This window comes from Plectrocnemia conspersa, unplaced genomic scaffold (genome assembly GCF_051122295.1).
Source record: "Plectrocnemia conspersa isolate PC_06_02 unplaced genomic scaffold, ASM5112229v1 ptg000014l, whole genome shotgun sequence".
NCBI classification, from domain to species: Eukaryota; Metazoa; Arthropoda; class Insecta; order Trichoptera; family Polycentropodidae; genus Plectrocnemia; species Plectrocnemia conspersa.
In genome coordinates, this window is record NW_028277178.1 from 748,729 (window position 1) to 762,083 (window position 13,355).

Consider the following 13,355-nt stretch of genomic DNA (forward strand, 5'->3'; position numbering starts at 1 on the left):
AAGAGGTAAAGTTTAAAAATACCTCTTTGGGTATATCAATTAGGAAGTGCGCACCACGACAGGTGTTGTTTGGTAAGCCGATCGCGAGCGGGCATTAGGTTTCGTAATTAGAAATGCTACCACCACACACAGTGACATCACGACATTTTGTAATTAAACTGATGACGTCACAAAGGGTGGGAAAATTAGTGGTCCCTGGCAACGAAGGCAGACACAAGGGACCGATGACAAAAAGCCAAATGTAGAAAATCTGATTAGTTTAACTTGTTTTTGAATGAAAAGTTTTGGAATTGTAGTCATCATTCATCCCTCTAAAGTTATAATAACTGCGATTTCGAATCACCGAATTATATTAACACCTACTATTATATAATGCCAAATAGCTTGCGCGTGACGTTATTAGATAGAGGGATACGAATTGCGTTGTTGAAGTATAGCAATAAAACTAATTGAATTTATTATATAATGCTGTTTGTATTTTTCATAAATTATTTTTTATTGCTAAATGACAAATTTAAATAGAGAGGGGTAAATATTTTAAAGGGCGGTTTTATATTATGCGTATAAATGAATCTGTTTTATTTTTCATTTCTACATATATTTTATATGTCTAACAGTCTTCTGCCTGTTTATCCTTAAGAAGGTTTATTGCTCAAGTTTATCACCGTAAAACATCAACATGCTGAGTAATAAAGGCAATTTTAACAATTGCGCCATAAATTCGCATTTATGACGCGATTCAGAAATCATTCGAAGTAAATTCAATCAATCTCGCATTAATTTAATAGCGAATTAAATTCATATAAAGCACAATGCTTTTAAACTAATTAGTATCGGTATGCTTCTATATGATATTAGAAAGGCATTCGACAAATTATAGCAAGAAAGTGATTGTAAGTAAATATTTAATATATTTACTTACAATCTCTTATTTTTATTAGTATAATATACACATAAATAAAGATAAGATGATTTCGATTGTATGTTGTATGATCAGCAAATTTTTATGCAGCAAATTTATAGCTACACTTAATTAATATATGCTGTTTAATTCTTATTATATATAAAAGCGCAATATTATATTATTTGTGATCATTTTAGTATTTTTAAAATTTACTTACTAAATTTGAAGACGTAAATGTATTTATCTTTAAATAATTTAGTAACCGTATTATTATTTATTGTATATAAAATTAAATTATAATACGATTTAAATAGAAATTAAATTAAATACTATTTATGTATTACTTATAACTTTGCAATATTTTATATATTTTTTATTAAAATATCTCTATCATAGTAACACATTTTCGTCAGATTGCAACATGTTACCACAAAAACATATTATGTACGGTTGTTTGTTTCGTTTTTGTTTATTTTACTGTGCAAATATGGCGTTTTAATTTAATTTCGTTAGTAAACAATGTTCATTATTTTTACTCGAGAAAAAGCTCAAGGAAAGCTCTCCACGTTTGAGCTTCACCAAAAAAATAAAAACACGCCCGTTGAATTAAAAAAAATCGACATAAATGTTGCTTTATTTGGGAAGCGTCTGAATTTTTTAAAATAAGTAAAATTAAATTCCGCGAACGCCAGAGAAGAAAGAAGAAGGTCTAAATTATACCTTGATTAGTCTACTCCGAGATTACTTGATCCGTGGGAGACTATTACTCTTCTCCGTTCACCATTCGTCATAATTAACGTTTTTTTTATAACGTCCTGGAATAAGGAAGCGGTTTTAAATTACACTCCTTGTTATGTGTTTATTTATCATTCGCTGACGAGAAACCGTATATTCTACGTTAATTAAGGTGTGAAAATAATTAAGATTTATTCCACGTGTCATTAATTATAAATAAATTAATGAAATATTAAATATTTAAAAATTTTGGATAAAGAAAATATTTGTGAAAAGCTTTAAATGCAGCAAATATTATTTTTAACAAAAATATAAATTTTCAGTTTATTTTTCTAGCTTGTTTAATACATTAAAAACTACTACTTTAAAAACTATTTAATTATATATAAATTTATTAAAGTGTTGGGAACATCCATAATCGTTGCAATCACATAAGTGAAAATATTGATTTATTTATATCTATTGGATCTAATAACAGATGACGTTTTTTCTGCTGGCGAAAACGATTAGGATTATCTGAACAAAGTCACAAGGTCGGTGCATAATTCAATGAAATGCGTTGCACATCTCATACATATATCAAGAGTCATAGAATTATATAATTTATAATTAAACAATTTTTTTAATCATCGTTTACCGATGTTTATTAAACAATAACAAATAAGTTGTTTTCGCGCAGAATTTTCGCATTAACCATTAATTCTCAAAAGTATATAAGCCCTAGCACGGTTGTACGTCTTTCAGGAACTACCACTTTGCTTTTAACGAAGTTTAGAAGAACAAGAACGAGCTTTTATCTGATATTTATACCAGGTCCAAATAAGTGGTTACCTGGTTTCTAAATGTACAACTCGATTTTCGAGATGACTTGGAGGCTATGTGACGCAATACTAAGTGCATAACGAACAAAATTACGAATTTTTCAAGATAAAATATTAAAATCAAATATAAATTTTAATACATTTTGTAATTTAGAAATAAAATTTTTAGTCGTTTGATGTATGGTTGAAAGTAAATCATACATAAAAATATTTTTTATGGCAAATTCATATTATTGAACATTTGTATGTTTGTGTGTCAATGATTCAAATAATGTTTATTCAGTTTTATTGTCGAATCTATCTGGCAACTATTTTATTTTTGGCTGAGATATATGCTAAAATAATGCTCAAAATATTTTTAACTTCTCAATGTGTCCAAAGGTTTTACAATTGATTCAATAAAAAAATATGCACTTTACTGAAGTTATGTTTGCTATATTATTTATATAATAAGTGCGAAGTGCAATGTGTAAAATTATGAGCTCTAAGCGTGTAGCGATAACGAGCCACAATAAACAGCAAATATCAAAATTATGCCCATTATAATTTACCTTATAATATAAAATGCACAATATAATTTCATTTAATTTAATTTAATTAAATCTGACAATAACAGACACACTAATACACTCAACGATAATGCTGTGTTGAATAAACGTAATTGCAAATAAAATACAGAAAAAAATAACTTGTTGAAACATAACGTAGGATTTTCACAACGCATATAACAAACAGAATTTAAAAACAAAAGTAACACTAAGACTTAAAAGGAAACGACATTGAAAAATATACCGATTCGACTTAACAAGTGCACATTCTTCAGTGAATACAAAATACACTTTGTTGAACAGATGCGAGTTGTTAACGTAAGAGACAATTTTCGAGCAGGTATAAAACTGTACGTAAAAACACCAATTGAAAAAAGCGAACCTTTTTTATTAAAATTCATTAAAGATTATAGTGTGAATGTATATAATTATAAAAGATGTTATTAAGATGATAATTATAACCCTAATATAATATAAAAAATAAAATATATTATAGTTTTCAAAATATTGTTTTATAATATTATAAACGTAAAAAACTATATTTATTGCAAAGCAGATATCGTCCAGTATCCGTACATCTGTTAGCTGCGGTACCTCACGACAGTAAAAGAATATCACATTTTTTTATTGAAACATCTCTGCATTTTTAATAAAAACATTTTTATATAACATTTGTAGTAAAAAACAGAGATAATAACTAGCTTTATAACATAAATGTGTTTTTTGAATTTTCAATCCAAGCTACGTATCGTATTAAAAATAAAAATGCTACAAATTGAAATTGAAAATTCCCAATAAAACTGAGTCAAACAATCATTCCACATGTGGGGATGTATTCATAGATATGTAACTGAACAAAAGTGGCAATCGGAAAATGAACATCTACAATGGCGCAGATTGGTTTTGAGAACGCAGCCATGATGAAAAATCTCGCAACGAAGCGACGAGAAAAAAACACACACATATACAACACAGGGCTGAATTGGATACCCATCGTTTTACGGACACAGCGACGTAATGGATACGATAATGGATCGGAATCGAATAGAACGACAAAAATTCGCTGCTCTCTTGCTGTAAGTGAAATCTCGATATAGATAATCAGGCAGATGTGATCTATAATGATTCAAAAAGACATGTGAAGTGATCCTATTTCGAATTGTATCCTACAATCATCTAATCTGGTTAATATTATTATTTATAGTGATTTAAATACTTTTATTAAATATATTAATCTATCAAATATTAAACATTTATTTGATCTTATGGCATTTATAACTTGGCTAAATTAATTTATTTCGCATTCGCATTGAACCGAAAATATTAGAGTATATGTTTAAAAAATTGTTTTAAATCAGTTTTCTAATATTAAAAATGTGATTATATACTATAGTAATTAAATAATAATATGAAAAAATTTGAATCGTTCCTGTACGTATTTAAAGAGCTTGGTCCTGATAATATATCTATAATTAGATTTTACATGAAAATGTGAAATATGAAAGAGAAATTCAATTCCATTGAAATATTTAAGAAATATAGCTCTTATATGTAAATGTAAAAATATATGTTTCGCAAAATTTTAAATCAATAATATGTAATGATATTCAGTACTTAAAATATTAACTAATAAAATTTTAGGTATAGCTTATATTGTTCAGTTAAACAGTTCAATAGTAAAGTGTATTTTTACATGTTTCAGAATCATTAATATCATACTATAACTAATAGTAGTAAAAGTGGTATATAATATCAATTTTACTAATAGTAGTAAAAGTAGGATTAATAGATCAATAGATTTTGTTGTTACTAAACAATACGAAAATTTAGAATAATTAAAAAATAATATCCAGGTTTTGTAATAAACGTCTATTTATAATAAGTACTTATATTGTATTTTTGTACATACAGTACTTTTTTGGGCTTATTTATTACTTCATGTTTCATATTTTATATATTTATTTTTATTTAATGTATTATGTATATTTATTTACTTTGGTTTCGATTAACGAGTCATTGTTAATAATATTTGACGAGCACTGTTTAACCTTAAAATTTTGATACAAATATTATGAATCATTGTTGCCATTTCAACGTTACCATTTCATCACTAACCATATTTACGGAGGCAGTTTCGACATTTTGGATATATTAAATATATATTTGGAATCTCGGGATTCATCGCGATTTTTGCTTATTTTGCATGGTCACGAATTTTCGTGATCATTGCTGGAGCATCGTATTCGAAATATAGAATCCCGAGATTCCAAAATATTAATACTCGCGAACCTCTAAAAAAATGAAGGCGATGGATTATAAGACTATTCAATATTTGTTTTCATTACTTTGATGGAATAGCACGTGGGGTCAAAGTTGGAAATATAATAATTTTCAATAATAAAATAATCATGTTACTGTAGATAACTCTGAAAAATGCAGTAAATTTATGTTTGAAAAAAACAATTTAAAAACATATTTCAGAGCATAATGAAAAATGTTGAAAAATGTCTGATTCTGCCTTCAGCTAAAATATATGTCAAAGCAATGGAATAAAGAAAGCTAAAGTTATAATAAAAAATGTCAGTAAATGCTATTTCTTATCAGAAAAAAATATTTCAGTTATTTTTAAGCTATTTAAAAAAATTGTATCTTAGATGCCATAGAAACTTATAATATATTAATTGCTATTTTTTTTAATGAATATATGATTATTAAAATTCGCGAGAAAAAATCATTTTAACCAGAATATGTATAAAATAATTACTAAATAAATAAAATAAATGTAAAATTGTGGCACAAATATCGAGTCAAAGTATTCATTTAAATAAATACTATAATATATATTGGGGAATGTCCTTTTCAAAAGATTATTTTTCCAGTGTCACCATAGTAATAATAATATTAACTCATGAGTTAAAATATATTGTTTGAATAATAGGAGAGTAAGGTATGAGTTAAATATTCTTTAAACTGGTTACAATTAACAGACTGAAAATCTGAACTAATTAAAAATAATAAAAAACAGAAAGAAAAAAATTAATTATATTTATTCAAAATAGAAAAAAAAATTTAGGGACGGTGTACTGCAGGGGTACATATCAGGATCATTGTTAATTTTATATTATATTGATGATTTAATAAATATTGTAAAATAATGTAAAATAAATCACTTTCTAGACGTCTACAATATTAATAATAAAATTTTTAAAAAATTAAATAAAACCTTATATTTTATATAATTAATATTTATAAAGATTAATTGTATAATAATGTAGATAATTCCATTACAAAAATAATTTATATTAAAAATTATTTTTCAAATGTAAATACAAAAAAAATCGCTTTTTAATTGTATTGTATTATTTTAATTACTGTGCAACAATATGCTTAATTAATAAGATAGACGATGCTACAAAAATTACAAAATAGGACAATGAGAGTAGTTTTAAATATGAATATTTTTACCAGTTGCAGAAGTACGAGATTAAAAGATTAGAATGATTTGACTTTCAAGAAATATTAAAAAATATTATTTATGTATTTTTATCTACATAAGTTAGAAAACAATAGTAAATATACATACATTCAGATACTATAAATAGCAATTATTTGAGGGATAGATGGAAATAAGGCAATAGGTATTACCAAAGTATCATATGGTGGTGTGAACTTGTATAATAATATATTTAAGACAATCCGCAGAAAAAAAACGTTTGTAGGTTTTCTTGTTAAAATTAGGAAATATTTAAATTAAATTTGAATAATATATGATTAGCTTTTAGCTTACATAAAAGAGATTTAATCTTAATTTATCAATTGTATCATTGAGTAGAAAAATAAATCTGTAGTGAATCATGATACACAAACGCCCGCTCGTACATAGATACATAGATACACGACAAACGAGCTTCTGAAATTCCGCGAGCGATGTCCACGATCTTCTGATCGTTACTAACGTTCGTGGTGGGGATACACCGGGCACAGACTAGTAAAACAGGAACACACTTAACTCAACTATAAGCTTGGAATCACACTAAGGAATCACACTCGGGACCGTCTACCAAATCAATTACGACTTTAATGTTTCCGAGCAATTGATAAGTATACTATGAAGTATTACACTAAACGCAAAGTTTAATCACAAATGCATGTGATTAAAGTAATATATAAATGACATTTTTATAAAAATTCAAATTTAGGAAAAGAGGGATTACCGTAACATATTTATTTTTGTAGTTTCATCAGGAATACATTTAAAATAAAACTTTTTATTTTTATTAGTGACGAAATACCTTGCGAAGAAATGGTAGCAATGAAACTGTAGCAGCAATAATCACAAAATAAGTACATAGTATATTCGTCAAATTTAATAAATAAATATATTAGCTGCATTTTTTCTAACTACACAATTAAGCAAAAGCATGCGTTTTTAGTTGCAAAAACAAGCTTTTTTTTTGAAAAAAATAGGGTTCATATAACATCGACACACCTAAACACGAGGGTTGGGGCTGACTGCTGCCTCGACACCGCTGGTCTACAAACACCAATTACAACAGTTTATGAACAACACATATGGCAAATGTAGAGCAATATACACAAAATCACCATAGATGCTCTATGTACTCTCCTCCGCTTTGGACGCAAATTTGTACAATATTGTCAGGGTTACTTTTGGTCCATTGAGCCATCAATTAGTGCTAATTGAAAATTCTGGTTGTTTTGTAATATTTGTAACCATAAAATACCGTACTTATTTTATACAAAAATTTCTTCGTTTTTAAATATTGGAAGTTACTGTTTTTTATACCTAGAAAATATGTATTAACTTCTAAATCTAAGATTATTACAAAATAAGATACTAATTATCTGGCTTAAAATAAATTCTCTCTCACTAGTGTTTTTATGTTCAAACATAAGTTTGATCTAACCAATAAAAGGCTTACTATACCCAATGATCTTTTGCCTATTTGAATCTTAATATGAAATGAAAAACTCAGATTTCTGTAAAGCTTTTAATGTCATAGGCTAAAGTTTGGGAAATAACTATAAAAAGCGTACGTAAAAAGCTTTGCATGTTTTTATTTAGTCAAAATTTGTTTACGTTACTTTTTAAATTACATATATATATATATATATATATATATAAATTTAAAATTTGTTATAAAATAAAAATCTTAAAATTTTAATAAAAGTGTTATAACCTATAGGTTTAATGAGCAAGAAACAGAATAAGATTAGGGCTTTCTATAACCCATATATCTATAGACTTTCGAAGAATAAGTATTTTTTTGATAGCATGATACAAACGCGCACATCAAAAAGCACTTAGCAAATGGACCCGAATAAAAGATACAGTCGGTACCAATACAAAGCTGAACGGTTAGTGGAATGTACCTACATGTACTTGGGCACACAAACAAGCATGTCATTTTTGCGACGTAAACATATTTTTAAGGCGGAAAATTCTATTTAGATATTTAATTTGACTTTGCTCCGCATCATCGCATTGGCCAGAGATCAATAATAATAAGCATGACGGATCTCCCCTAGCTCAGAGAGAATATAAAAGTACTTGAAATTTTAGCACTTCGCTTTTGACTAGGAACAAAGAAAATATTAGCCAAGCAAAACGATCTGCAAAAGATCGTAAAAGCAGTCGCTTTTTACTTCAGTTCTGTTTTACAAAGTCATCAGAATCCAAGAGATTAACCAGATCTTCTAAACGACTTAGAGACTATATGATTGAGTATATCAAAATATTTATTATTTTATCAAATTTAATAAAATATTAAAGCTATAAACAAAATTATATCAGATATTTCCTTATGATATGATTTTTGCCACAAAGATAAAATAGTAATAAAACAATATGAAATAGTATTTTTTGATAATAAATTAAATGAATTTTGAAGTTGAAAATGCAAAAAATATTAAAAAATAAAATATAACATTTGCCTAATTGTGATGTACAGTGAGTGTACATGACATATTATTGGGTGAATATCACCATCAAAAATAATATTTTATGAAGAAAGTGTATTTTTTAACTTTGAATAGATAAATTAAACATATAGTTTTAGATAAGCAATCTAAATAATATATATTTAAAAGAAAAAAATTAAAAACGATAAAATATAATACAGCTGAATTAATTGCGTAAATTTACATGACCATTACATTGACATATTTCATCTTTATGGTTAGAAACAAATAAGATTTTTAAGTGTATTTAATACTTATTATTTATTAAGAACTTCCAATATAGCAGACGAAGAAATACATATGTATATAAAATTACTATTCATTATAGGCATCGATGGTGTTTTTGTGCTAAGTGTGTACACATTTAATAACATATCAGTATATATTTGGCGATGGTGTTTAAACGATATATAAATATATTAACATAAAAAAGCATAAGGGTTTGCACTTCCAATGCTAAAATGCACATCATTAAAAAATAATATATTTACATAGTTAGTATTTTTTTATGCGGCCGTTACTGATCGCATTTCCTTTTAAATTAAAAAAAATAGTAAGCTCGTTTCGGTCAGGGCATTTCATTATTATGATCTAGGTCACCCGTGACGTCATAGGGGATGTGTGCATCCACATATAATAGTACTCGTGAACACTATTGTAATGTCAAGATTAAGATGAGTATATTATGCTCAGATGTGAAATTTAATCCGTTGCCTTGATTATATTATTAATTAATATTCATATACTGTTAATTAATATATTAATTAAGTAATCTGAGTAGTTTGTTGATATTATATCAGGGTTGTAGCTCAACAGCGAATTGCTACATTCAGAGATATTTCCGGAATTCAGCATCCCGGAATATTAGTTGAAATGCAACAGGTAGAATAGTATTACCTACTCATGTAGCGCAAAATTACAAAGCGAGATTTCATTTCAATTTTGAATAGCAAATATACATAAATATGTTTTAGTTGGTAGTTATCAGGAAGATTTTTAGGTCATCTTGTATATATACAATATGAAAAATACTTATGTATGGTTATGCCAATACAATTAAGACGTTGCATAAATTTATTATTTGGGTTCAAAGGGATCCTTGGAACGGAAGTCTGATGTATTTTTAAAACATTAAATTATGCGACGTTCCAATCTGAAGTAATTTTATTACCAAAGTGAATTTAAAATCGTTCGAGTGAATGTTAAGTAAACTCTTAGCTTTGGGATTTTTTTGTAAAAAAATAAAATATTTTAATATCTAAAAAATAATATAAAACATGTATTAAAGCTTTAGTTAAAAGCTATAAAAAGTGGTTTCTCTCATTAAATATAATAATATATCATTTCATTTAATTAAATATTAATTTTGTATAGATATAATATTAATATTGTTCTATCTACATACGATCAATAACAGCGATATGACAATATAATTATAAATAAATAATATTATATAATACATATAAATGTCATTAGGACATAAATTTGGAATAAATTTATTGATTTATTAATATAATACATATTAATAATAATAATAATAATAAAAATAATTAATACTAGTTTATAATAAAAACAATATTATTGAAAAATACTATTAATATATACATAAGCGTTTTTTTAGTATTGCAAAAGTTTATATATATATATAAATATAATAGTTGTGCTCGTTTTAACGTTTATCCTAGTGTCACTTCTTATAATAAGGGTCCATACATAGGAGGTTTAAAAATTCTCGTGTTTCATGCTTGGAATATGTATTAAAAATAAAATGTTAAGAGTTTCTTTTTCTATCGTTGTATGTATGATATTATAAATTCGAGATGGTGCTTCGGGCATATTATGTGTTGTTTGTCTTTAAAAAAATAAAATACCAAAGACATGCTCAAGGACAGACTCAAGACAGTACATATACGTTCGTGTTCATATTTATATATATATAGATATAGGTATAGAGAGATTCTGCATCGGAGACGATCCAAAACTACGAAGGGATTACTCGATGATTACGTTCACGGCCAACTAGAAGAATCAGGAAAATAAAAAAAGAAACGTTCCTAAAGAAATGGTACTACTCATAGAACAACAGTAAACGGCCAAGGCACAGTGTCGACTAAAAAATAAATAAAGAATGAAACAACAGTGAGACAGGATTTCAAAGATATATAGAGAAAGCTTTTACAAAGAACCGCACACACGCAATAAATACTATCTGGTTTTTTAAACAATTACTTGAAAAAATTATGTATCTCTTTGGTATTACGAAATTGGTACTGGTTTTCATTTAAGCTCTATAAACTATAAACAGACTATTATCATGATTTCAATTTACGCATTTAACAACTAAGCGATATGGATATATAAATATGTTTCTGGTGGTACCTATGAGGAGCTGGTCCGATTCATCAGATACAGAATTGTTTTTAAAAACATGATTATTTACATTATTTAAAATAATAATATCAATACCCTAAATATTAGCTTGACATTAAAATGTCTTCGGTGCTAGCTATGAGGAGCTGGTCTGATTTGTATGAGATATATATGATTTTAAAAACATCTTCACAAAACACAATTTATTCTCAACAAATAATAATTGTCTTTGCCTGATTTTTAAGCATTCAATAATTAAGCGAAAATTGAATATAATAATACCATAAATATTAGCCAGACAAAAATCTGTTTTCAGTGGTAGCTACTCTGATTCGTCTAAATAATTATGATCTTGTTGTAGAAACATCTTTATAAAGCAATTAAAAATACTATTATATAATTGCCAATGCAATTAAGACTTTACACAAATTAATTATTTAGGTTTTAAAAATTACTTAGTATTTTTTATTAATGTCTAATTGCTTGAAAAAATCAGAGCGTATATAAGAATATACCCAAACCGTAGCGTGTGTGATTTTTGGGATGAACATAAAAAAACTTTCTAAATATCTTCAAAGTCCTCTCGGCGCGGCGTAGGCGCCACCGTCGGTTCGCAGGTTATAGGTTACGTATATATGTTATTTTAGCACAAGAACAGTCAGCAAATTTGTCGGGATTGTAGTTGGGGTTGGGGTTGTAGTTGTGGCTGTGACCTTGCCCACACGGGGGTGCGCAGCCTCCGCTTCTGGACGCCGACGCCTGGGACCGGTGCGGGCCGTTGATCCGGCGCTGGGTGCTCTGCCCCCGCGGGGGGCCCCGCGGCCGACCCCGACCCTGACCCTGATCCTGCCCTGCCAGGCACACCAACAAACGTGGGACACGACGGACACTCGACGCCGAAGCGACAATTGTCACCATTAGACAACAACCGAGCACTCACGCATTTCACAATAAAAAGTACAAGCTAAACGAGAGATGTTCAATACGTAGAAGTGAATCTCAAAATAAAAGACACGTCTAAAACCTGGTCATGTAGATTCGATCACTAATATCTATAGATACATATCGGATAATATAACTTATACCTTAAAATTAGAGCTGATGAGGAATATATAGAATTTGCACAAAATTCCATCTATAAAAATGTGCTTACCAACATTTATTTAAACTGCGTAAATAATAATATGAATGTATGTTGTCTAGGTCACGCGTGCTTATTTGATATAAGACAATGAGTTTTTATGGTAATTGTTGGATTTCAAAAGCGTGGCTATTGTGCAATTTTAGGTGTTCTGTCGACTTTTTATGGTCTGTTTTAGCAAACAATTTTATGATTGTTGAAACTCCTATATCATAAATTTAATATATTTTGTTCCTTAATGCTATTATTCTCCACTTAAAATCCAAGATTTCACTCGATAATAAATTCTTTTTTAAATTATTACAGTTTTGATTAATATATAAATCGTTATTTTTTTATAATCGAATTTACATGACTGCTGTAGTAGATTGTGGACTACTTATAGTTTAAATTAAATACGTTGTTATTATTAATAGATGCTGAAAAGTGTACAATTATAGCAATTTCACTACTTATTGAACATCCCTTGTATCTTTCATCGTCTCTTAGCTGAACAACATTTAGACCAAAGAAAAGACACCCCAAAGGCAATTAGTTTCCTAAACCATATTTATATACGGGTACGATTAGGGGTGCTAACATGTCTGCCAAATATTAGTTCAGGTGTTTTAACACACCTTTGCCTCGCATCCGTCCACAAAACCAACAATTAAGATTAGCAAATAACACACAAACTGTTCACGCTGTAAAATCGATTAGGAACTACTGTCTGAGCAAACTTGCTATGAAGCGACGTTATTAACTTCATACACAAACTTGGAAGCACTCGAGATGTTGAACAATATATACATACATATAATAAAACATATATTAGAGTAGACGTACAATTAATCTTATGCAAGAGTTGGTAATGG

General features: G+C 27.9%; 1 protein-coding gene across 5 annotated transcripts in view; it reads right to left on the reverse strand.

The window, feature by feature from the left end:
- Positions 1–13,355, reverse strand: part of Pde1c (Phosphodiesterase 1c) — a 228,950-nt gene that overhangs the window by 20,449 nt on the left and 195,146 nt on the right. For 2 of the 5 annotated variants that reach the window (XM_088203177.1, XM_088203176.1), the window contains exon 6: positions 7,498–7,542. The exons of 2 other annotated variants lie outside the window; for them this stretch is intronic. In XM_088203177.1, coding sequence (XP_088059303.1) covers positions 7,498–7,542 — 45 coding nt within the window. Of the gene's footprint in view, positions 1–7,497; positions 7,543–12,073; positions 12,212–13,355 lie in introns of all 5 variants that reach the window. One more of the 5 variants, XM_088203175.1, reaches the window with a different exon arrangement.